The sequence below is a fragment of the Maniola jurtina genome, chromosome 25 (genome assembly GCF_905333055.1).
Source record: "Maniola jurtina chromosome 25, ilManJurt1.1, whole genome shotgun sequence".
NCBI lineage: Eukaryota > Metazoa > Arthropoda > Insecta > Lepidoptera > Nymphalidae > Maniola > Maniola jurtina.
In genome coordinates, this window is record NC_060053.1 from 7,140,809 (window position 1) to 7,168,609 (window position 27,801).

At 38.2% G+C, this 27,801-nt stretch overlaps 1 protein-coding gene across 5 annotated transcripts in view; it reads right to left on the reverse strand.

Annotated features, from left to right (window-relative positions):
* The window catches only part of LOC123877961 (nephrin), a 341,522-nt gene that overhangs the window by 92,886 nt on the left and 220,835 nt on the right, over positions 1–27,801 (reverse strand). For all 5 annotated transcript variants that reach the window (XM_045924911.1, XM_045924908.1, XM_045924910.1 and 2 more), the window contains exon 8: positions 17,662–17,815. In XM_045924911.1, coding sequence (XP_045780867.1) covers positions 17,662–17,815 — 154 coding nt within the window. The remainder of the gene's footprint in view (positions 1–17,661; positions 17,816–27,801) is intronic.

Sequence of the window (27,801 nt, forward strand, 5' to 3'; positions counted from 1 at the left end):
GTGATACAGTCAATAGTTCAATATTTCTCCGATACAGGACCGTGTTATCATCGTCATATCATGGTATTGATACTATAATAGGCTTCTAGGAAAATATTTATCACCTATATCAAACGATCAATTATTATTATTTTATCCACACATCAAAATATTATGTGTATATCGTTTACGCGCTGGTACGCGTATAAACGCGCGTAGATTCCATTTTTTGAAAGTCAGTCCTCAAAATATTTTTATAAAATAATATGGTTATATCATCATTATCATGATCAACCCATTTCCACCCCACTACTGAGTACGGGCCTCCTCTCAGAATGAGAAGGGTTTAGGCCATAGTCTGCCACGCTGGCCCAATGCGGATTGGCAGACTTCACACACCTTTGAGAACATGGAGAACTCTCAGGCATGCAGGTTTCCTCACGATGTTTTCCTTCACCGTTAAAGCAAATGATATTTAATTGCTTGAAACGCACATAACTGAAAAGTTAGTGGTGCGTGCCCGGGATCGAACCCCCGACCTCCGATTAGGAGGCGGACGTTCTAGCCACTAGGTTATCATAGCTTTTATATGAGTATTTACTGCTATGGTTATATGAGGCAGGACTTTTCTTTTCATTATATTTAGACAACTTCTTGTCTTATATTCCCGTCCGTTGCATGTGGCGATACCCTTATTTGCAGCCGGGATCGCAGACTGCTGTCCAAACAATTTAGCTTGTGTCTCAAATAAAAATATTGTCCCCACGTATCGTGTGTTTCAAGAAAATATCAACGTTTTATCTCTTTTAGAATAATAGCGGGTAAAGATTATATTTTTCTAGTACAGTATTTCTAGATCAATACTATACATGGTACATATAAATTATGAAATGACACCATGGGAATTGGGACTATGTGGGACAAGAAAGTACCTCCCCCACCCATTTCATGATTCTAGGTCAACGGGAAGTCCCCTATAGGTTATTTTGACAGACGGACAGACAACAAAGTGATCCTATAAGGGTTTCGTTTTTCCTTTTGAGGTACGGAACCCTAAAAACTAAGCTTCATTGTATTCCTTACTACTAGAGTTAAGCTAAGCTATGCTATGTAAATTAAGCGATGCTATTGGTGGATTTAATCCTAAAGTCGCTCAGCGTGCTATGTTGGGTGCCTCGTTCGAGGGAAAAAATCCGTAACGAGGAAATCCGTAGGGGAACCAAAGCGACCGACATAGCTTAAAGAATTAGCCAGCTGAAGTGGCAGTGGGCAGGCCATGCCTGTCGCAGAACTGATGGCCGCTGGGGCAGACGTGTTCTGGTGTGGAGACCGCGTATCAGCAAGGACAGTGGGGGGCGACCTCCAACCTGCTGGACTGGCGACCTTAGGAAGGTAGTGGGTAGATGATTAAGGCGGAGGAATGTGTGTGGTGTGGGAAGGTCTATGTCCAACAGTGGACGCAAACAGGCTGATTGATTTATTGATTGGTGGATTTGACACGCACATCCATAGAACATCTCTGGTGGAAAGGCAGTCTATTTCGAAAATGTGTCCGGTCAAACAGACAGACAGATAAACAATTTGAAGTCATATGGTAGACACTTAAATAATATCACACTTAATATTATAAAGGCGAAAGTTTGTGTTTATGTGTGTGTGTGTGTATGTTTGTTACTCCTTCACGCAAAAACTACTAAACGGATTTGGCTAAAATTTGGAATGGAGATAGATAATATCCTGGATTAGCACATAGGCTACTTTTTATCCCGGAAAATCAAAGAGTTCCCACGGGAATTTTAAAAAACCTAAATCCACGCGGGCGAAATCGCGGGCATCGGCTGGTATTTACATATGGAGTACAAATTCATAATATCGTACGAAGGTCGCAAAGGGTCAGACGGCAATCTAAAAACTGATCTGTCAAACGGAATATCGAACAGGGCCTGGTTAAATACGTACCAGGGGAAAAATGTCGCGAAATCCGAGCACGTAAGCCCTTATCGATATTTTGTTATCTGTATTCAAGAGGAAAATATACTGGATTGCGTTAAAACAGCGAAATACTACAGTTTAGCAAGCGTTCAGTTGGGCTATGATCGAAAGAGATTACACCATTTTAGCAATGTAATAGCATTTTATTAATATAATGTGCAAGCCAGCTAAAACTTACTTTATTTATCATACCCTAATAGTTCTTGAATGTGTCTGAAACTAGTCGGGTAAACTCCGACAGACAAAGTGAGTTTGACAAACTTAGTTATTTAATAAAGAATTTTAAGAAAGTCTTACATATCTACGTGTTTTTATATTTCGCCCTATTCAATTGTATATGTTTATTTTTTTATTTATAATGTAAAAACAACTTCAAGGGGTAAAATTAGTTTTCTTTCGTACTAAATCACATAGTAATCAATGTCTGGATACACAAAATAAATGCATCGAAACGGGAACGTATCTCCTTTCTATGGTCAGAAGAAATACGCTGCGTTTGCGTGCGTAATCAGTAGGTATTATTCTTATATACTTTCCTTTACAAGTCTGACCACTTCTGTTTGACTCTGAATTTTAGCAGACTTAAATTATGATTGGACTTCGTCTGTGTTGGTGTTAGCTGGCGGACGTGCTCTGCTTTTTTGCAGTGTTTTTTTTTTTTGTTAAATCTGACTGGAAAGCGCTCTAAAAGGGTGCCGTGCGTGTGTCGGCGAGCGCCGGCATAGACGGGGTCCATACTTGTATAGTTTAACTAACTTGTTACAAATAACTAGAAACTTGACATTGGCTGATCTTTGTAAAGCCAGACGAAAGAGAAAAAAAAATATTATTACCCACACAGCAGACTGCCCCTCTAACATTGGCAGTGGAGTAAGAATTTCTCTTCCCCAACTGTATGTTTGCTTAGCTGTGTGTTAACGTCACTCAGGGCACGTAGTATAAAAAATAATATATTTATAAGCTTTATTGCGATATGGACTATCGATATACTCGTAACAGCGCGCCGCATCACTAGTGATGTATGATGTTTTTTTCATAGTTAAATTTTTTCGCCGGCTGTGTTTTATTTTGTCTGCGCTATAATTTTTGTAAAGAATATTTTTAAAATTTAAATATGAATTGATTGCATAAAAACGCAATTTTGCCTTCTCAAAGCTTGTCAAATTGATATTTATATTTTTATAATTTTTATGATAGTGTTTATTACCTACACTTCAAGGAAATTTCTAAATAATTTTAAACACATATCAAAATCAAACCTGCGTCTTCTGGGTTTGCGCCCGATGCTTTAACCATTAAGCTACGGCATCGCTTACTGCCAATAACGAAATTTGTGATATGTATGTTCCTTCCGTGTGGAATTAGGTTTCTCGAAATCCCGCGGGAGCTCTTTGATTTTCCGGGATAAAAGTAGCCTATCTGCTATTGCAGGATATTATCTATCTCCATTCCACAGCCAAATCCATCCAGTAGTTTTTGCGTGAAGGAGAGTAACAAACATACACACTAACTTTCGCCGTTATAAAATATAAAATAAAGTCAATCACTAACGAACTTAATATTCATAATTCATCTAATAACACCTTAAGTAGATAATATTATATTATTAATAAATTGTAAGCATTTCTGTGAAATAAAATAGCAACAAGAGAGCTACAGAAGCAAAAATACGGCGAACTTCATTAAAATACGTCGCCCGAAGCGGCAGACCGTAAAAACGTCAGCGCTCCATTGTGGAGCCCGCATTACGGATATATCGACTATCGATATGCCCATTACAGCGCTGCACATCACTATTGATGTACGATTTCTTTAATGTTTTATTTTTCCGGCTGCGTGATTCATTTTAATTTTATTTTTATCAAAAACTAGCCGATGCCCGCGACTTCGCCCGCGTGGATTTAGGTTTTTCGAAATCCCGTGGGAACTCTTTGATTTTCCGGGATAAAAAGTAGCCTATGTGCTAATCCAGGATATTATCTATCTCCATCCCAAATTTCAGCCAAATCCGTCCAGTAGTTTTTGCGTGAAGGAGTAACAAACATACACACGCACACACACACACACACACACACACACACATACAAACTTTCGCCTTTATAATAATATATAGTGTGATTAATAATTAATATTAATATTAATATTATAGGGTGATAGTGTGATGAAGTGTGATAGTGTGATACGGACCAATAGGAATAAAAATTAAATACTCTAACTACTAATGTAGTTAACTAACTACTAATTTCACAATAATGAAATTAGCATAATATAGTGAATATGAAGACGAAAATCATATTACTTTTATATACATACAATCATATCATATTTAATTAAAAAAAAAAAATTGACCATGGTGTAAAAATTAGTTTAGAAGAATCTTTGAAATTATTTTCCTTATTAATTAGCATTTGGACGAAGTCGCGGGCATCAAATAGTATTTTTTATATATTTAGACAAATATTTGCTTATTGATATAATTTTCAAAAAACTTTTTAAGCTAAATTTAAACTGGAAAAGCTGTAAAGATGCGCTCGAGTACCAAAAGCGTTTTTTGGAAAAACGCAAATGAATAGAGTACTTGAGCTAAATTATGACGTCCGAGGGAGCGTTGCACAAAAAAAAGGCAATTTTTTTTCAAAATCTACGGCTTTTTGGGATCAGCACCGCGTTTTGGATAGCATCTCATTGAAAAGATTCTCGGCCCACCTTTTAAAAATCCGTTTAATTTCTACACTGAGAGACTCAAAGCGAATATTCAAGCATTTCTATGAATACACACTTTCACTAGGGCTGTGAAAGGAGTGAAATATAAACCGGAACATCATTTGGTCAGCAAACACTAATGAATATTAAGATGTCGTGTTAGTGTTTTATGTAACTGTTATGAATCTTAGCTAGGTATAGACCTGTATCCTAGTAGATAGGTCACCAATCTCTCTGCTTAAACAGAGTACTCGTTTTATACTACGTAATTCATTTAGAAACAATACTAATTCTTCCTGCAGTCTGGTAAAAATCGGGACAATCTAAAATATCCCAGGCAGCGTGACAACCCTAGTATAATCAAACTAACGTGCTATTAAATCTTGATTACTGAGCCAGCTTTCTAGCCTGGTTCTTTTTTTGCATTCGGGCAGGCTGGTAAAAATCAGGACATCTAAAATATTCCGGGATGTGTAAGAACTCTGGCACAATCAAACTAACGTGCTATTAAACGTTAATTACTAAGCCCGCTTGCCAGTTTGCTTCTTCCTTTGATTTCGTCTGGCAAAATTGTGATACATATCTTGAAATTTTCCGGGACGAGTCACAGCGTTATAGCTAAGTCACCCTAACGTATTATTAAATCTTAACTATCAATCCCGCTTGTCAGTTTGCTATTTCCTTTGATTTCGTCTGGAAAAACTCGGGACACTTTAATTTTTATTTGAACGTGTGACAAGTAGGTAACAACCCTGGATAAATCAACCTAACGTGCTATTAAATCTTAATTACTAAGCCCGCTTGCAAGTTTGCTTTGGTCTGGCGAAAATCGGGACAGTTTAAATTTTTCCGGGACGAGTGGCAGCCCTAGCGAAGTCGACCTAACGTGCTATTAAATCTTAATTACTAAGCCCGCTTGCAAGTTTGCTTTGGTCTGGCGAAAATCGGGACAGTTTAAATTTTTCCGGGACGAGTGGCAGCCCTAGCGAAGTCGACCTAACGTGCTATTAAATCTTAATTACTAAGCCCGCTGGATGCGAGTCGCTTTTACATGTCTGTGAAATGCTGTTACAAATTTCACGCTAAGATTTCGGGTTTAGCTAGTACTTAGTACTTAGGGAGTCGATTTAGAACCGCACTATCACTTGTACTAATGATTTGATTGTATACACTTAGGTTTATATTACATGCCGCATAGAATTCGTGCCCGGTGATCAATTAATAAAAAACCGGCCAAGTGCGAGTCAGACTCGCGCACTGAGGGTTCCGTACTCGGGTATTATTTGAGAGAAAACCCGGGCTCTGTAATGAACCGGCGATGGGTTGATGATGATGATAAAAGGAGAAACTGACTGACAGACATGTTTTTCTCAAACCACTCAGCACTGGACTAATGATGGAGGCTTTCATTTTCCTGCATAGAGTGAGAAAGTCCCCACCCATCCACTCACTCGGCTCAACATTGCTTAACCGAGCAGAGCGTTTGTGCGCCGCCGTGACTAGCCTTTGATAACCGCCGCTAAGTTACAAACGAAGTTCACTGGCTCTGTTCACCCTTTGATCACTTGTCAAGTTCAGTCGTTGTGAATATTTCCTATTCCGTGTTATTCTGTAACTCTCTGTATTCGTCGACGGGCTCGCGGCTGAGTTAAAAAAAAAGAATGTTAGCCATGTTATTCATAACTAATATTCCCTTTGCCCTCCAACTAAGCGTAAAGCTTGAGGTAGAAGTAGTTACAACAATAGTGCAACGGGTGGGATTTGAATCGCCGACCTTTTGGAATTCAGTCCACTCCTGAACCGTCGAGCTATTAAGGCTCGGGCGATGGAGATAGCTATGCTTGGAGTTTTTTTGCGTGATCAAATTGGGAATGAGGAGATCTGTAGGAGTCTGTAACTGACAGACCTATGTCTAGATATCTATTGGTGGGTAGTGATGATGAAGGTGATGAATGAGAATGACCCACCTAAATTTATCAAAACCAGTACAGTGGATGGGCAGTGAAAAGTTGACAGATAGACACACTTTCGCATGTACAATATTTATATGAATAATAATATAATATGTAAGCGGACCTATAATTAATAACAGTAGGCATATAATGGGTAACACTAGATGTACCAGCACGGATAAAGTTAAAGTAGGTAAGTATTAATTCGTTGTACCAGCCATGTAATCTCCCCGTGTGCCTGAGTGTTGCGGGTAACAGCAACGATTAGGCCGGTGTACAATGGTAACACGGTTAATGATTTCTCTTCATGGAATATTGCTAGTCATGGCTAACTGGCGGGGAGGGGGTATTGTACGAGTGACCAAGAGTGAAAAGGGTAAGTATTATTCAACGCTGCGTCAGCGTTGGAGCGCTTTACAGAATAACTCGACCGTTTCGCCAAAGGAAAATACATAAAGCACTGATGGGGACTGATAATAATTAGTTTGAATAGCAATTCAAATTCAAAATAATGCTTCATTCAATTCAATATCAAAATAGGCCTTTATTTCTTATCTTCCGAATCGTCAAAGGGTTTGTTTATAATAAATAATTAATTATCTATTGTTAATTATTTTGTTGACAGGCAAACGATATCCTACATGTATATAAAGTATATACCATATACAATCATACTAATAATATCAATCAATCATTTATTTGCTCTAAATGCAGGTAAGCAAAGATATTACAATTATTTATTATTTATTTAGGTTTAGGTTGATTTAGGTTTTTCGAAATCCCGTGGGAACTCTTAGATTTTCCAGGATAAAAAGTAGCCTATGTGGTATTCCAGCATATTATCTATCTCCATTCTAAATTTCACCCAAATCCGTCCAGTAGTTTTTGCGTGAAGGAGTAACAAACGTACACACACACACACATACACACAAACTTTCGCCTTTATATTTATGATGATGAATAGAGCCCCCATTTACAAAGGAGAAATTCCCCCGAGCGAAGCCGGGGCTGGTCAGCTAGTCTAGTTACAAACGCCCTCAAAACGGAAATGAGAATGCCCAGAAGAAATTTATTTGTAACCGCCAAAGTGGGGACACAAATCTTTGGGGACATTTGCGCAAATCTTCGCCCGACATTTACTTTCGAAGATATCGGGGGTTTTTTGTACAATACCCGTGCGAGGTGGGGGCTTTTTATCAATTGCCAGTATTACCCCATTATGTGTAATGGATGTATTTTTGGGGAAAATATGTCAGTTGTTTGTTGATTAGGTTTACAAAGGGTTTATTAAATAAATTGGGTCGATAGAGAGGCATTATTGACGAAGGAAATTTGTCCATTGCCAATTTACTGAATCCATCCATTACTAAAATCACAGAATCAATAACAACCGGTGGACGTCCACTGTTGGACATGGGCCCTAAAGAGCGGCACCACACCCGGTCCTTAGCCTTTCTCCTCCAGCCACTTCCCACCAGCCGCTTTATATCGTCAGTCCATCGTGCTGGAGGGCGTCCCACACTACGCTTGCTTATTACTGTCTCCACTCAAGGACTTTCCGGCTCCAACGGCCATCGCCTCTACGACAGGCATGGTCTGCCCACTGCCACTTCAGCTTGCTAATAGTTTGGGCTACGTCAGTGACCTTGGTTCTCCTGCGGGTCTCCTCATTTCGGATCTTATTCCTCAGGGAAACTCCCACGTTTCAGCACCATAGGTGAGGACGAGAAATATACACTGGTTAAAGACTTTTATTTTCAATAGGTAGGTACATACTCGTAAATACCAAGATTTTCCTGTTATAACATTTAGCGTTTGAGTGACGGGAAGTAACGTGGCCTCTCAAATATAATAACCAGGGATCGATGAGAATCCCGGGACACGGAAAAAAACCAGGTAAAAGTTACAAAGAAATAATAAAATATCATTGAGGCGAGTTTTGCCCTTATAGTGATGTGCGATGATAATCTTATCGATGTTTTACATCTGCATGTGTTCGATAAAGCAAATTTTAAGCAGTTAAAATATCACTATAGCAAAGCTATAGCAAAAAGGCCGCCTTTGCACTATCTAGTATAGTTTCTTCTAATGTTTTCAGTATAGGTATATATTAATATGTTTGTGTGTGTGATAAAGTTTAAAAAAAAAAAAAACACTTGCTTTAACGATGAAGAAAAACATCGTGAGGAAACCTGCCTGAGAGTTCTCTATAATGTTCTCGAAGTTATGTGAAGTATGCCAACCCGCACTTTGCCAGTGTGGAAAACTAAAGCCAAACTCTTCTAATCCTGAGAGGAGACCAGTTCTCAGTAGTGAGCCAGCGATGAATAGATCATCATGAAACGTTTTTCTTTTTTGGAAATTCTATCTCATTTTTAAATAAAACTCATATTTTATTTATCATCGAATAAATCGAAGCGTTTTATCGACACAGATTACTATAAATGATTCGATTTTATTTGCTTATCGATTTCGTTTCGCGATAAAATCGAATTGTTATCGTTAGGCCGTTTAGTTGGTAATGCGAGAGTGCGCTTTGAATCGTAACGAGACGGCCAAGCACAAGAACTCGTAATCTGAGAGGGTTCTGTATCATTTTCAATATTTTTTTGTGAAAACTTATTGATTGTATTGAAATTAATTATTACTTTTATCGTTCGGAAAGATTTACTTTCATAATTAAAGGTTTTACCATTATAAGCTCACACTCAAAGTATTTATTCAACATAGTGTAAAACTTTTTGATTTTCGATTGTCGAATTTTTTCCAACAACATGAAAGAACAAATTCTTGAAAAACCGGCAAACGCATTGGCGGTTCCTTTGGTAAATACTGCAAATGTTCATGGGCAGCGGTAATCACTTAACATCAGGGGATTCGAATGCTGCATTTGCTCGCTATTTTATTTTAAAAAAAATGAGTACGCAATAATCCATACTCAAATGCGCAAGCATGTCTGTCTGTTCTAGGGTCACGGTAGCCTTTTCACGGACCTTCCACTACACCTAGCGTATGCCACCCATGTCTGGGGTGAGGCCATAGAGAAGCATGGAGAGGCACTAGCTGTCTCTCTTGACATTTCTAAGGCTTTCGACCGGGTCTGGCATGACAGCCTCCTTAACAAACTTCCGGCATACGGTCTTCCATCGAGCTTGTGCGACTGGATATCTGACTTCCTGAGCGAAAGATCCTTCCGAGTAGTTATCGACGGCTGCTCGTCTGATCTCATGGTCACTAATGCCGGTGTTCCTCAGGGGTCTGTTCTCTCCGCTGCTCTCTTTCTGCTGCACATAAACGATCTGCTACGACCCGGAATCGTTGGGTACGCAGACGACAGCACAGTAATGGAGAGATACATATCCAGTCCACGCGCTAGTAGTTCTGAGATCAATGAACTCAGGGAGGCAATGGTACTGCGGTTAAACTCTACCCTGAAATACGTTTCAGATTGGGGTGATGCCAATTTGGTAGAGTTTAACGCTACCAAAACGCAGGCATGTCTACTTACAGCAAAACGGAGTCCTTTTACCTTGACTCCCACTTTCCGGAATATATCTATTAACATCACTGATCACATTGATCTCCTAGGTCTCGACGTCTCGGCTAACATCAACTTCGGAAGATCCATCGAAGCCAAAGCCAAAACCGCCGCAAAAAAACTAGGCATTCTTAACAAGGTCAAGCAGTACTTCACGCCGCGCCAACTGATTACTTTGTATCAAGCACAAGTCAGGTCGTGCATGGAGTACTGCAGTCACCTCTATGATGGCTCCGCAAAGTACCAACTAGCGGCTCTGGATGCCGTTGACCGTCGAGCTAGGAGACTTATAGGCGAAGACTCTCCTCTGTTGGCGAAACTCCAAAGTCTCGATCACCGCCGTAAGGTCGCTGGCTTATCGGTATTTTATAGGATATATTTCGGAGAGTGTGCACAGGAACTTTTCGATCTTGTCCCCCCTTCACCATTTTACCACCGAACCGCAAGACGTCGGGCGAGTTTCCATCCTTATGTCGTCGACATCCCATCTAAACGCACAAAACGTTTTGCGTCTTCATTCCTCATTCGCATGGCTAAGGTTTAGAATACTCTTCCGAGATCTGTGTTTCCTACCAATTACGATCCGGGTATCTTTAAAACAAGAGTGAATAGGCACCTTCTAGGTAAACGCGTCCCATCTTAGACCACATCATCACTTTCCATCAGGTGTGATTGTGGTCAAGCGCTTACCTATAGTGAATAAAAAAAAAAAAAAAAAAACCTAATACAACGAATCTCGACGACACGAACATAGGCTTCTTTTAGTACTGAAAAATCAAAGAGTTCTCATATTATTTTCAAAAACCTGAATGCTTCGGACGAAGTCGCGAACATCAATGCCCCTAGAGTTTGAGCTTAATTTCGGATTTCGTTTTTTGAATTATGGAACAGGGAACCCTAAAAAGGGGTTGAAAAGAGACTGAAATAGGGTTGAAAAGAAATATTCGAGTGCCATATAGGTAGTAGATTGCGATTCGTGATAAGATTAAAGTTCGTTTAAGGGTCGTTTAGCGGTCATTTGTGGGGTTAATTGCCGCTTAATTGCACGGTTAAATTACAGGGAAATCGTAGTTAAATCAATTTGAAGAGGTCTGGACTTCATTTATTTTTGAGGGCCTAGTTTGAATACGTATAACTGCTAATTTTGAAAATAATAACTCTGAGTACATCTACATTTCCTTAGACCCACTGTTGGGTTAAAGCAGTGGGACCATGGATCCAGGATCATTTATAAATACACTAGATGATGCCCGCGACTTCGTCCGCGTGGATTTGGATTTTTTGAAAATCCCGTGGGAACTCTTGGATTTCCGGGATAAAAAATTGTAATATCCTTTCCCGGGATGTACGCTAACTCTGTACCAAACATCAAAATCGGTCAAACTTTAAACTGTTGGCCCGTGAAAATCTAGAAGACAGACAGACATACTTTCGCATTTATAATATTAAGTCTGGAGGAAGAAGACTTGTCCTGTCTGACTAATAAACTCCTGGGGTTAGAATCTTGACATTTTGGAAATAGGTTTCTTTTATAACGTAGGGACCCACTAAGATATACATATTTTTGGAAATTTTACCACTAAGGGTTACCCCCTTAGTGGTAAAATTTAAAAAATAGGGGATGAAAATTTGTCTGCAAGTCCGTCTTTAATCAAGTTACATCCATGAAAATTGGAATTAAGGCATTCGGTTAAAAGTGAAACATGTGTTTCACAGTTTTTGAAAGATTTATAAAACTAGAATTTCTATGTAGTATCTTTCGACCGACTGTATGAAGTAGGTATTACTTTAGACTGTGGTTAGTCTGGGAGTATGGATTTTGTAGTGCGCGCTAGAACTAAACGAACAAACTCCGATAAAGACTTATAAACCGTTTAGAAGCTCCCACAGCCATTACTGAGGCCGCCTCTAAAACTATAAAGCCCCGCAATAAAATCGATTACTACGTAACAACACTAGTGCTGTTAGAGTAAATATATAACATCACTAAACTTTAGTTTTCCTTACTTTACTTAAAAATAAATAAGAATAAAGAGTTCTTATGAGATTTTAAAAAAACATATCCGCGCGAACGAAATTGCGGGCATCAGCAAGTCCTTTATAAACCTACAGCCAGTGTCGTAAGCAAAAGTGAAATAAAAATCAGTTTTACTGAATATAGGACTAACAAGTAAAAATTAAAAATTTACAACACCCCCGACAAGTGAAGGTTACAGTAACTAGAAAAGAGCTGATAACTTTCAAACGGCTGAACCGATTTTCTTGGATTAGGTATAGTTAAGAACACTCTCGATCAAGCCACCTTTCAAACAAAAAAAACTAAATTAAAATCGATTCATTAGTTTAGGAGCTACGATGCCACAGACAGATACACAGATATATACATCAAACTTATAACACCCCTCTTTTTGGGTCGGGGGTCAAAAACAAGGGAGTTCAGGTCCATTTTACTTTGATGAAAGGGCCTTTGTGCACCCATTCGTATTCGGTTCGTTTTCTTGATTCGTGAAAATACGATCGAAGTGGCCGTCGTACAAAATGTACGTTCGCTTGTAACATTCTATTCGTAATTTGACAGATCCGTCAAAATACGAATACGAATGAGTGGACAAACTGTTTTGATATTCGAAACTAGCCGATGCCCACGACTCCGACCGCGTGGATTTAGGTTTTTCGAAATCCCGTGGGAACTCTTTGATTTTCCGGGATAAAAAGTAGCCTATGTGCTAATCCAGGATATTATCTATCTCCATTCCAAACTTCAGCCAAATCCCTCTCGTAGTTTTTGCGTAAAGGCGTAACAAACATACATACACACACACTTACACACAAACTTTCGCCTTTATAATATTAGTGTAATCTATAAATTCGTACTAAGTGTACAGTAAATCAGCTTCCGTCGTCGGGTAGGCGTTTGTCTTAATACAATTCTAAACGTGACGTAGGCTAACTTTCATCGATATGGCAGATTTAGTGAAATAGTCGTGTCCATATTTTAATATCGATTATAATAACAAACCTAAGAAAAAGAAACAACAGTAGATTTGAATTTCAAAAAATTAGTTACATTGTTAACTTCATAATATTAATTCATCAAAAATAAAAATTCAAATGTTACAATCATGTCATGATTGTAACATTTGCATTTTTATTTTTTATTATAAGAGTAGAAATATAAAGTTAAAATTAAAGTAAGAAATGTAACTAAGATTCCAACAAAGTTCAACTCTTAATCCAGACACGACGATTCGATAGGACAAATTGAAAAAAGACATGTTTTGGAAGGAAAAGTCTTAAGCTTAAGATAAGGAATTTCTAATGCAAGTGGAAAGCAGAGAACAACTTCTAAAAGTATCAATAAACGGCATCGATATTCTTGCCAAGGAAATGATAAAATTACGTGATTAAAAATCACACTAATATTATAAAGGAGAAAGTTTGTATGTGTGTGTGTGTGTATTTTTGTTACTCTTTCACGCAAAAACTACTGGACGGATTGGGCTGAAATTTAGAATGGAGATAGATTATACCCTGGATTAGCACATAGGCTACTTTTTATCCCGGAAAGTCAGAGTTCCCACGGGAATTTAAAAAAACCTATATCCACGCGAACGAAGTCGCGGGTATCAGCTAGTCGAAGATAAATTGATAATATCGATAGTTTTTAGATGCTAAAAAGTATCGATAACATTTCTATCGGTGAAATAAAATCGTTAATAATAATGTTTATATAGTCTTTACAAAGTATCGATAAAAATTTATATCGATAAAATGAAGTTTTCGCGAATATAAAAAGGAGCTATTTAGAAAAATTCGGTTAAATAGAGTATGAAATTTTACCATTTCGTGAGTACAATTTTCTGGAAAATCGCCTTAGCTGTGGTTTCCGAAGTCGTTTGCATACATTATTTAAATTTGAATATATGCAATAAGACCTAGTTGATACCGTTTCTTCCAGACGTTTTGGATTCAGAGCAATTATTATCGGATTGGACGTTCAATGTGGTTTAATGTAAAAAAAAATATTAAGAGGGGTCTCTCCGTCACTCGCCCCGTACAAACGTAGTTCCAATTTCATTTGAATATTAAGCAACCTAAGTCCATGAAATTTTGCAGACATATTCTAGAAACTAATATCTATGCCTGTGTTTTCCAGATTTCTGTTAAAATATTCGGTTTCAAAGTTACGCGGTCTTAAAAATTCACATACAAATCTTTGAGCACCTGTAATTTTAAAACTACATATTTTTAGAAAAATTTAAAACACCACAAGCACAGATATTAGTTTCTAGAATATGTCTGCAAAATTTCATGGACTTTGGTTGTTTAATATTCAAATGAAATTGGGACTACGATTGTATGAAACGAGTGACGGAGAGAGCCCTCTTAACTCCCGACCCAAAAAGAGGGGTGATATAAGTTTGACGTGTGTATCTATGTATCTGTCTGTGGCATTGTAGCTCCTAAAGTAATGAACCGATTTAAATTTAGTTTTTTTTTGTTTGGAAGGTGGCTTGACCGAGAGTGTTCTTGGCTATAATCCAAAAAAATCGGTTCAGCCGTTTGAAAGTTATCAGCTCTTTTCTAGTTACCGCAACCTTCACTTATCGGGGGTGTTATAAATTTTTAATTTACACCTGTAGACGTTTTACATTCAGAATAATTATAATCGAATTGTAGTACTTTTAATGTTCCTCAATGTTACAAGATTTATTTTAAAAGCTTTCACCATTGTTTTCTTTAAAAGCGTCTGGCAAAGAACATGAGTTTGCCAGCGAATACAAAGACATTTTTAGTTATTGTACGTCGACAAATATTTCAGCTGAGGCTATTTTTCAATATCAAGAGATCAAAAAACTTAACTTTAATTTAAAAAGCTTACTATAAGAGATATACCTAAACCAATAGATATATTTTTAGAGTTTATAATACGTCTTAGAGGTAATTGTTAACCGAATGTAGATATAGTTTTAAGTGTTAGAATAAGATAGTATGGGCCTACCAGAGCCACATGGTCACACTAGTGACCCAGCTCTTTAAATGAGAGAAAAAAATATATTTGGTGATCTCTTTGGTTTCCTGGATAGAGTTTAGATTATTAGAGTTTGTCCTTCAATTACGTTGCCCCTTGCGACGAGATTGAAGAACAAAGCAACAAACAAACACACTTCGCATGTACGAGTATAGTACGGGTAGTGATACCAATATACAAATTATACTAATTAATATTAATGTATTAGTATAATTTTTATATTAGTAATTAGGGAATGCCCGCGGCTTCGCCCGCGTGGATTTCGAATTTTTTAAATCCCGTAGGGACTCTTTGATTTTCCGGGATAAAAAGTAGCCTATGTCCTTCACCGGGATGTATGCCGAATCTGTACCAAATTTCATTACAAACGGTTCAGCGGTTGGGCCGTGAAAACGTAGCAGACAGATAGACAGACAGACAGACAGGCAGTCAGACAGACACACTTTCGCATTTATAATATTAGTATGATGGTGGATCTCTTTGGTTTCCTGGATAGAGTGTAGATTATTGGAGTTTGTCCTTCAATCACGTTGCCCCTTGCGACGTGGTTGAAGGACAAATCAACAAACAAACACACTTCGCATTATACAAATTATACTAATTAATACCAATGTATTAGTATAATTTTTATATTAGTAATTAGTAAGGAAGTATGGTGGATTTTTATCGATATAAAGGTCCGCCGACATTTTCCCATCATTAAGTGTAGCTACATAAATCAAGGGGACATACGCCCTATCTGTTGCCAGCTTAATACGATCCGTGAAACGGCTAGGGGTGGGGGTTGGGGGGGGGGGGGGGGGGTGTAGGGTTGCTAGATACAAGTTAGGGAATTTCCGGTGAATATCCCTGCTTAATTTTATTAATCACTAGAGGATGCCCGCGACTTCGTCCGCGTGGGTTTAGATTTTTATAGATCCCGTGGAAATCCCTGTTGATTTTCCGGGATAAAAAGTCAATGTCATGTCAATAACATGGACGCAAGCTACCTCGGTACCAAATTTCATACAAATCGGTTGAGCTCATGGGTCTTTAGGAATCCCATGGGAACTCTGATTTGCCGGGATAAAAAGTAGCCTATATCCGTCCAAGGGATATAAGCTAACCCTGTACCAAATTTTGTCAGAATCGGTTAAACTGTTGGGCCGTGAAAAGGTAGCAGACAGATAGACAGACAGACAGACAGACACACTTTCGCATTTATAATATTAGTAGGGATAGACTACACAAACAAACCCCTATTTTACTCCCTTAGGGGTTGAATATTAATCCTTTCTTAGTAGATGTCTACGTCATAATAGCTATCTGCATGCCTTTTAACCCAATCCGTCTAGTAGTTTGAGCTGTGCGTTGTGTGTGCTGTGATAGATCAGTCAGTCAGTCAGTTTTTCATTTTACGTATTATTTAGTTGCGGGAATTTCGATATTTTTTTTATTCAGTTTTCAACTATATCTGAATAACTAGTCAAGATAACATATTAAAGTATTCAAATATTATGACGTGTTATAGGTAGGTATCTTATTCAATGCAATTTAATTCAATTCAATTTATTTATTTAGGTCATTATTAGATATAGCTATTAAAATGGAATGAAAAAACTGAAGGGTAAAAGATTTAATTTCCCCCTAGTGGCATAAAGGAAATTTCGGGACATGATAGGGAATTTCCGTTACCTGGTAACCCTAGGGTAGGGTAGGGCGATCGGGGGGATGTTTTTTACCATCTCCCTGTAGCTCGCTGTATCTTCGGAGTTTTTATAGGATTTCGATATGGTTTATCGAATGATGCACTGTTTTTTCATTCTTTGCTTGTTTTGGTTTTTTTTTTTTGATTGTATTGACTACAGTTTGAGAACTTTGTTCTGTGGTCTATTCTTTTTAACAATTGAAATATAGTTTTTTTCTGAAATCTATGCCGGATAATTGGATAGCATTGCAATGGGTTCGGAATGGATTAAAATATTTTCGTCTAGAATAGTTTTATACTTTAAATTTTAATTATTTTGAGTAAAAATTAAAAATATAGTATATTTTTAGTATAGAAGTTTAAGAGAGTCTATTTTACCATATTTTTATGTCATTATAGTGTTTTTACCTACACTCCAAGGCTAAATAATTTTCAAATACATATAAAAAATTGCGGAACCGCCAGATTCGAACCTGCGTCTTCTGGATTCGCGCCCGACGCTCTGACCAGGTCTTACTTCTTTGGGAGTTAGTGGTCAAAAATTTATATCAACATTCATGGTCATCAGCATGTGGACGTCCACTGTTAGACATAGGCTTTCCCTAAAGAGCGCCATCACACCCGGTCCTCAGCCTTCCTCATCCAGCCACTTCCCGCCAGCCGTTTTATATCGTCATCTAATGTTAACGTTACTTTTCGCAAATAAACATGATTTATTAATTTATTTTTTATTTATTTTTCCATGATTTTTACCATAAAGGGTAAAATTCTAACATACCTGTATGCCATCCGGATTTGCTCGCCATTCTTGTACCAAATAAGCTGAGCCGGGGGGTTGCCCCCACGGCTTCTGCAGACCAGTTCCAGACTCTGACCTCGCCGGACGGTCTCCCCTTCTGCGTAGCCTTCGATGTAGGGCGCTCCTGGAGGGTCTGAAAAGGGAGAAAAAAGTGGATTATATATCTATTATTATTACTAACTCACTAATCACAACTATTCTTAAGTTCTCTAATTTATGGTGTCAAAAACTTTTAATTTTTTTTGTATGAAATCAAGCTTTTTTTTTCTCATTTAAAGAGCTGGGTCACTAGTGTGACCATGTGGCTCTGGTAGGTGCATCCTATCCTATTCTAACACTTAAAACTATATCTACATACTATTAACTATTACCTCTAAGTGGTTATATTTCTACGGGCCATCCCGTACAAATGTTTTGCTGCATCGGACGTTGGGTTTGTCAAAATAATATTAGCTTGATTACTATTTTATGTTATTATTACACCTATTTGAATATCAATGTACGGTCGGCCTCAGAATTCGAGTAGCAATTCCGCAAAACTATTGCATCAAAAATCTGTCGCACTTATGACCTTTATTCGGTACCTCAAAAGGAAAAACGGAACCGTTATAGAATCACTTCGTTGTCTGTCCGTCTGTCGTGTCTGTCAAGAAAACCTATAGGATACTCCCCGTTGACCTAGAATCATGAAATTTGGCAGGTAGGTAGGTCTCATAGCACAAGTAAAAGAAAACCGTGAATTTGTGGTTACACTAAAAGAAAAAAATTGAATAAAAGGCTGCAAATGTTGAGCAAACTGCAAATCCCTTTTGGCTCAAAGGGCAAACGGAAAGCTGCAAACTTTCAACCGTGTTTAACTACTGCTTTTTGATGGGCTTTTGGTAGATATTTTTCGTTTTATTTTCTCACAAAAACACTTAGCTATTTAAAAAAGTAAAATGTTTTGGCAAAATTAAGTTCTTTTAAGTTTATTTAGATTCTGCGGCGAATTACCAGCACTATATCCATACTAATATTATAAATGCGAAAGTGTGTCTGTCTGTCTGTCTGTCTGTCTGCTACGTTTTCACGGCCCAACCGCTGAACCGATTTGAATGTTTGGTACAGACATGGGATACATCCCGGGGAAGGACATAGGCTACTTTTTATCCCGGAAAATCAAAGAGTTCCCACGGGATTTAAAAAAAACCGAAATCCACGCGGGCGAAGCCGCGGGCATCCTCTAGTATCTAAATAAGTAGTAGAAATGCTATCAAATAAATCTCCTTCTAGCGCTAAGCATCAAGCATCTTTTACTGCAAACAGAAATCAAGTTCAGTCATAGTCGAGCAAACAATAAAAGATACCGAGAATTCGACCAAAGGCCGCGAAAGTTGAGCAAACTGCAAATCCCTTTTGGCTCAAAGGGCAAGCGGAAAGCTGCAAACTTTCAACTGCGTTTAACTACTGCTTTTTGATGGGCTTTAAGTAGATATTTTTCGTTTTATTTTCTCACAAAAACATTTAGCTATTTAAAAATGTAAAATGTTTTGGCAAAATTAAGTTCTTTTAAGTTTATTTAGATTCTGCGGCGAATTACCAGCCCTGTATCTAAATAAGTAGTAGAAATGCTATCAAATAAATCTCCTTCTAGCGCTAAGCACCAAGCGTCTTTTACTGCAAATAGAAATCAAGTTCAGTCATAGTCGAGCAAACAATAAAAGATACCGAGAATTCGACCAAAGGCTCGAAAGTTGAGCAAACTGCAAATCCCTTTTGGCTCAAAGGGCGGGCGGGGAAGCTGCGAACTTTCAACTGTGTTTAACTACTGCTTTTTGACGGGCTTTAAGTATTTTTCGTTTTATTTTCTCACAAAAACACTTATTTTAAAAATGAAAAATTTGGTAAAAATAAGTTCTTTTAAGTTTATTTAGATTCGCAAACACTTATTTTTAAATCAAATGTAAAATTTCATCATCAATAATAAAATTATTATTTATTACAATGGTAAGAACCTACTTATTAAGATACTAAAGGCGATTCTCAAAAACTCCATGTAGCTCAAAATAACCCATTATATCAGTTTCAAGGAAATTTCTGCGTAAATACCTCCTATAATTTCAGATTAATTTCAAAATAAGCCTGTAATTTGAATGAATATTATTATTTTCAGTGAAATTCGAGATGAAACTCTTTGGGCAAACATTATTAAATTATTTTCTAGGAACTTACAGGCAAAGAGTCGTTCCGTAAAAATCGGCCAAGAGACGCGCGCACGAAGGGTTCCGTACCATCGTACTTGAAAGAACACTTTTGACGTGACAACGTCTTATAATTCGATAGAGCCGGCTGCACGCACGAAAAAACATGACTCATGCGGCGTTACCTCGCTCTGAGGCGTTCCATGTAAGGCTTGAAGTGCAAGCGAGAGCGCGGAACGAGCGACAAAGAAGCACAATCGGCCTTTGTTGTCACGTTCAACTATCGTCAGTAAACCGACTTTACAGACAACCAATTTTTTACCCGACTGCGGCAAAGCCAAAAGCAAGGGTTATGATTTTAGCAGTCTATGTATGTATGTGTGTGTGTATGTTTGTATCCAAATTCTGTGTGTTCCACCGTAGCGCCTAAACTACTGGGTCGATTTTGATGAATGAGGTGTAAATCGATTCGTCGTAAGGATCCGGGTGACATAGGCTACATTTTATACGAAAAAAATTGACCAAACGGATGTTGCATGAAAAAAATTGGGGGTCTCCAAAATTTTTTTTTGCTATTGTATCGAGTGGGGTGTCAAATGAAAGAGGAGAAAATTCTGAGTTCATAAATGTACTACAACATTAAAATATACCAAGCGACAGAAAAACAATTGTACTATAATATTTCAGCGTTTATTAAGCCGATCGCAGTCGGGTTTTAGTTTTCAACTTCATCTTGTGGAATTTGAATTATTTGTTGTTATAGCGAACTCTTGAGATTACAGCTCGTTGACGGACGGACGGATCGACAGCGGTGGTTTAATAATAGGGTCCCGTGGCTACCTTTCGGGTACGGAACCCTAAAAATGGGAACGCGCTCTAATTAATTGGGCTTTTAGCTATAAAGGACTGGAAGTGACAAAGTTACGCATTTCCATTACGTTTTAATAGAGATGGGTCATTTCACAGGTAGCAGGTAGCATATGAAAAATCACATGAAAAGCCAATTCATCTATATCAATATTAATAAATAAAATTGTAGTGTCTGTCTGTAATTTCGAAATAAATACCTCATATTAAGCTCATATGGTTATTTGAACTGTACCATAACTGAATCCCCCTTTTTTAACCCCCGACCCAAAAAGAGGGGTGTTATAAGTTTGACGTGTGTATCTGTGTATCTGTGTATCTGTCTGTGGCATCGTAGCGCCTAAACGAATGAACCGATTTTAATTTAGTTTTTTTTGTTTGAAAGGTGGCTTGATTGAGAGTGTTCTTAGCTATAATCTAAAAAAATTGGTTCAGCGGTTTAAGAGTTATCAGCTCTTTTCTAGTTTTCTTGTAGAAAAGAAGGTTAGATAACCGTTAGGTTCATAATATTATGTCAATTGACAAATGTCAAGCTGTCAAGATGGACGTTGCCTAAATACATAATTATTTATTTGAAAATGATGTTTTGGAAAACTCAAATACTTTGGATCGTCGGGGGTGTTATAAATTTTTAATTTACACTTGTTAATATGTTTGTCAGTCACTATAGCATAATAAATATTATAAAGGCGAAAGTTTGTGTGTATGTGTGTGTGTATGTTTGTTACTCCTTCACGCAAAAACTTCTCGAAAGATTTGGCTGAAATTTGGAATGGAGATAGATAATACCTTGGATTAGCACATAGGCTACTTTTTATCCCGGAAAATCAAAGTGTTCCTACGGGATTTCGAAAAACCTAAATCCACGCGGACGAAGTCGCGGGCATCAGCTAGTAGCCTAATATTTGACATATCGTCGATTCAGGATAAAACCGAGAGTACTTACTCCAGTTCACTCTGATCCAAGTTTCAAGTTGTCAAGTCTAGAATTAGCACTACGCGGGTACACACCATCTACATACAATTAAATCGTAATGTTTGATATGTAAGTTTGTTTGTCACTTCCCAAGTTACACAATACTGAGGAAACTGGCAGTAATGTAGTATACAAGCATTTGGTATGTATGTTTATTGTCTAAACATAGTGTTTGGTTGAGTTGGAGGAACAATTGCATTGCCTTATGCTACACCTATATTAATTGTAAAGCGTAGTGTGTTGCGAGAGTAGTCTATGCTTGGAGTTTCTCTATGTCCGTCCGTCGGAGAACCAGAGTAACCGACATAGCTCAACGGGTTGCGAAGCTAAAGTGGCAATGGGCAGGGCACATAGTTCGAGAAATCGATAGACGTCGGTGTCCCAATGTGTCCCAATGGCAACCTCTCACCGGCAAGCGCAGCGTTGGAAAACCCCCCACTAGGTGGACGGACGACATCAGGCGTGTCGCAAGGAGCCGCTGGATAGCGGCGGCGTGTAGAAGTCCCTGCAATAGACCTATGTCCAACTGTGGACGGTTGACGATGATTTTGATGATGATGATGATGACTGTCGCGATCAACTAATAATGTTTTTTTTTTATTCACTATAGGTAAGCGCTTGACCACAATCACACCTGATGGAAAGTGATGATGTGGTCTAAGATGGGACGCGTTTACCTAGAAGGTGCCTATTCACTCTTGTTTTAAAAATACCCGGATTGTAATTGGTAGGAAACACAGATCGCGGAAGAGTATTCCAAACCTTAGCCATGCGTATGAGGAATGAAGACGCAAAACGTTTCGTGCGTGTAGATGGAATGTCAACGACCGACATAAGGATGGAAACTCGCCCGGCGTCTTGCGGTTCGGTGGTAAAATGGTGAAGGGGGGACAAGATCGAAAAGTTCCTGTGCACACTCTCCGAAATATCACACTAATATTATAAAGGCGAAAGTTTGTGTGTGTGTGTGTGTGTGTGTGTGTGTGTGTGTGTGTGTGTGTGTGTGTGTGTATGTTTGTTACTCCTTCACGCAAAAACTACTGGACGGATTTGGCTGAAATTTGGAATGAAGATAGATAATATCCTGGATTAGCACATAGGCTACTTTTTATCCCGGAAAATCAAAGAGTTCCCACGGGATTTCGGAAAACCTAAATCCACGCGGGCGAAGTCGCGGGCATCGGCTAGTATCCTATAAAACACCGATAAGCCGGCGACCTTACGGCGGCGGCGACCTTAATAATGTGCATTTGGTGATTCAACTAATCGCACAGATAATAGTGAACGCAGAACTCTGTATACCTACTTAGAAATCTAGACCATAACGGTCTAGATTTCTAAGTACTATTACAGTGTGGTGGTTCGGGTCCAATATTATATCAAACTAGCTGATGCCCGCGACTTCGTTCGCCTAGATATAAGTTTTTGAAAATAAAGTAGGAACTTTTTAATTTTTCGGAATAATTTAGGGTATAAACTATCGCCGTTCTAAATTTCAGCTAAATTCATCTAAAAGTTTTTGCGAGAAAGAGTAACAAACATACACACATGCAGACAAACTTTCGCCTTTGTAATATTAGTGTGATATTAGAACTTATGGTGGTTAGGCGGTAAAGTGGTGGTAAGATAATAAAATATTCGCGAAGTTATTTGTCTTGTTCTATCAAAAAATCTGACACCACATGTGTCTGAGTATGCGGTAATGTATTATTTTAGCATACCCAGCGCTCTGGCGCGAGGGCTAGTGAGGAGACATAGCTCGATAAGATTATAAGGTATCGATAGTAAGTACCCTAATATCGATAAGGTTAAATGATATGGTATAGGAACAGAAAATTTAATTCTTCAAAATAATAAATAATTAACAAAAATTATATTAAATTATATTTAGATAACAAATTTCTATTATGCATAATATTAAATTTTATCGTTTACCGCATGAACGAAACTCATCATTAAAAATCACTGTTTTTCAAAATTTTATTTCACGTAGATTAAATTTTATGACTTGTTCAAAGAGAAGTTCTACTGAGTCTACTCATCAAAATGTAGTTTTTTTGTATGTATATTGTATATAGAATTTGCGATGTTATGCCAGTCGTAAAGCAACATTTAGCAAGATTATTATCGATATTATAATATTCGTCGCATCACTAAATGAAACTTGATCATAGGGGAAAAGAAAACAACGCGCGTAATTATACAGGCTGATGGAATTTAGTGTTGCAGAACACCATGTATTATAACACTAGCTCTTGGCCGTGGCTTTCTTCCAAAATATTCATTATCCATACCGATACTAATATTATAAATGCGAAAGTGTGTCTGTCTGTCTGTTACCTTTTCACGGCTCAACAGTTTAACCGCTTACATCCAGGGGACGGACTAAGGCTACTTTTTATCCCGGAAAATCAAAGAGTTCTCACGGGATTGTTAAAAGCTCATCCGTTTATCCGATTTTTATGGAATTTGGTACAGAGGTAGTTTGCAACTATTCGTCATGTATTAGGACACTAGATAACAACATGGGGCTATTCAAGGGCGGACCAACACATTCCTGAATGGCCGGCAACGCATCGGCGGTACCTCTGGTGCTGCAAATATTCATGGGCGGCGGTAATCACTTAACACTAGGTGACCCGCCTGCTCGTTTGCTCGCTATTTTATTACAAAAAAAAATTTTGTGAAAATGGCATTGTAAAAGAAAACATCGCGAAAAAATCCCCCGCCCAAATCGTACGGAATAATTAATAATTCATAGAGGTCGCCACGGTACCGTCCGCGAAAACACAACTCCATTTTGCAATTCTGACTTTGTTTGCTGACGGTCCGCGACCGCGCTGCCAAGGTTCCAACGTCGCTGTTATTTCAACGGATTCTATGTTAATTTTCAGGAGTTCCGCACCTCAAAAGGAAAAAGTGTGCTAAGTTGTCATGTTATGAAAATAACTAGCTCAATTCTAGCCTCGATAGCTCAACGGTTGAGGATCTGACTGAAAACCGAAAGGTCGACGGTTCAAACCCCGCCCGTTGCACTATTGTCGTACCTACTCCTAGCACAAGCCTGACGCTTAGTTGGAGAGGAAAGGGGAATATTAGTCATTTAACATGGCTAATATTCTTTTTAAAAAAAAAAAATCCGGAGGGTCGGCGGTTCAAACCTCACCCGTTGCACTATTGTCGTACTCACTCCTGGCACAAGCTTTACGCTTTATTGGAGGGGAAATGGGAGTATTAGTAATGCTAACTAATAATAAGTTGCATGGCTAAATTACTACTACTAAATTATTTATTTTTCTAAAAAGTTTTGCATTTAAAACTTCAGAAAGCAGTAAAAAAAGCTAAAAATCTGCACTGTAACTCCTTTCAATGTCCAACATTTTTCACGAACCGAAAAATTTCACGTTATAAAATAAATCTATCTCCAAGTTCTCTACGACCTATCTCAAATAAAATGTATGATTTAAAACTTTCAGCTGAAAATAATGGTCACAATTTCTCATATTGCGTCCGAGTACAGACAATTACGAGCGATAAAAATAGTAAAAATATCTGTATATGTCGTTATAGCTTCTAAACTAAAAATGGACATCAGTACATGACTGCCCAAAAAAAAAGGAGTGTAATGTTTTCAGGGTTCGTAAATGTATGTATGTGAGTTGCTTCATTCCACCATAAATTCTAAATGCCTAATTACATTTGGATGTACGGGTTAGCAATACAATCCTTACATAATCCTGAGTGACATTGGCTATTTTTTTAAACCCCGACCCAAGAAGAGGGGTGTTATAAGTTTGACGTGTGTATCTGTCTGTGGCATCGTAGCTCCTAAACTAATGAACCGATTTTAATTTAGTTTTTTTTTTGTGTTTGAAAGGTGGCATGATCGAGTGTTCTTAGCTATAATCCAAGAAAATCGGTTCAGCCGTTTAAAAGTTATCAGCTCTTTTCTAGTTACTGTAACCTTCACTTGTCGGAGGTGTTGTAAATTTTTAATGAAGTCCTAATATCACAATATTTAATACACATAACCAAAGCTTGGCGCATATTTGTGACACACCTGGTCAAAGCTTGGCTCCAGTTCAGTGTGGTAATAATAACTGCATGAATTAGATTATAAAAAAATGTGACAAACACTGAATGTCCAACAATTTGTAACACCAAAGCAATTGTGTCCGGGACATAATCCGAGTTAACTGAATGCCCGGCGATAATCCTGACGTTCATAAGTCCGGGGCATTTGTTTTATTTCCTCACTCGGATGTATGAGAAATTGTTGCAATTCTTTTAAGCTGGCTTACTTCGCTCGCGACTTTTTAAATTGTACATTTTTATTTGAGATTGGTTGTTGAACATAGATTTGTCTTTGTACAACGCGTTCGTATTGATTTTGAATAAGTTTATTCTCATATAGCCTCGATAGCTCAAGTTAGAACATCTGGCTCCTAATCGGAGGTCGGGGGTTCGATCCCGGGCAAGCACTTCTAACTTTTCAGTTATGTGCGTTTTAAGCAGTTAAATATCATTTGCTTTAACGGTGAATAAAACATCATGAGGGAATCTGCATGCCTGAGAGTTCTCCATGTTCTCAAAGTTGTGTGAAGTCTGTCAATCCGCATTGGGCCAGCGTGGCAGACTATGGCCTAAGCCCTTCTCACTCTGAGAAGAGACCCGTACTCAGTAGTGGACCGGCAATGGGTTGATCATGAATTATGCCTTAGGATAAGGACGAAGAGAGATCAAAGACTATATAAACAAGTGTAAATTAAAAATTTATAACACCCCCGACAAGTGAAGGTTACAGTAACTAGAAAAGAGCTGATAGCTTTCAAACGGCTGAACCGATTTTCTTGGATTATAACTAAGAACACTCTCGATCAAGCCACCTTTTAAACAAAAAAAAAAACTAAATTAAAATCGGTTCATTCGTTTAGGCGCTACGATGCCACAGACAGATACACAGAATACACACGTCAAACTTATAACACCCCTCTTTTTGGGTAGGAGGTTAATTAGGCGTCGTCAGGGTTTTTGCTCTTAAATCAATAGATGCGGTTATTATAAAACCGTTAACCGGGTACTGGATCCGGGTCTCCAGATATCCTCATAATTGAGACCCGGTCCCGGATCGGATCGATAGCCGGGTAAAGGCCGGGCTAACCCGGTCATTAGCGATGTTGCAGTTCATTCATCAAGGTAAATAGCTTTTGGTCATTACATTACCTTTGATCATGTTAAGAGAAGTGTCTACCGAGGGCGCTCCATACCTACGAAGTTTGATTCTTACTACAAGACTTCAAAAAAGGAGTGTAATGTTTCAGGGCTCATGTATCTGAGTTTCTTTATCCATATCCATCCATACTAATATTATAAATGCGAATGTGTGTCTGTCTGCCTGTCTGCTACCTTTTCACGGCCCAACAGTTTAACCGATTCTGACGAAATTTGGTTTTAGGGTTAGCTTATATCCCGGGGATAAATTAAAGAGTTCCCACGGGATTACTAAAGAGTCTAAAGACCCATCCGCTTAACCGATTTATATATTTGCTACCGAGGTAGCTTGCGTCAGTGTTATTGACATAGGCAATTTTTTATCCCGGAAAATCAAACAGTTCCCACGGGATTTTTAGAAACCTAAATCCACGCGGACGAAGTCGCGGGCAATTTTTTTAAATTATGACTTGTATGTTAGCTGTTGTAGTAGTTAGTATGGGAGTTGCTAAGATTTGCCGACACTCTAATCCGCTCTGGCTATTTCATGTACAACATCTACCATTTCTATCAGGTCACCTTGAATTCTGTGATACGTACCATTCAATCATTAATAAATTCAGTCAAACCGATGTCAATACTGTCTCGGGACAGTCAATACTGTATATTGACATTAGTTCCAATTGAATATTAATATTGTATCATGCCCACGCTCCTGTGGTTGTGTAAATAGTCTTCTAGTTTCCAAATTCGACTCTTGTTTTTAACCCCCGACCCAAAAAGAGGGGTGTTATAAGTTTGACGTGTGTATCTGTGTATCTGTTTGTGGCATCGGAGCTCCTAAACTAATGAACCGATTTTAATTTAGTTCTTTTATGTTTGAAA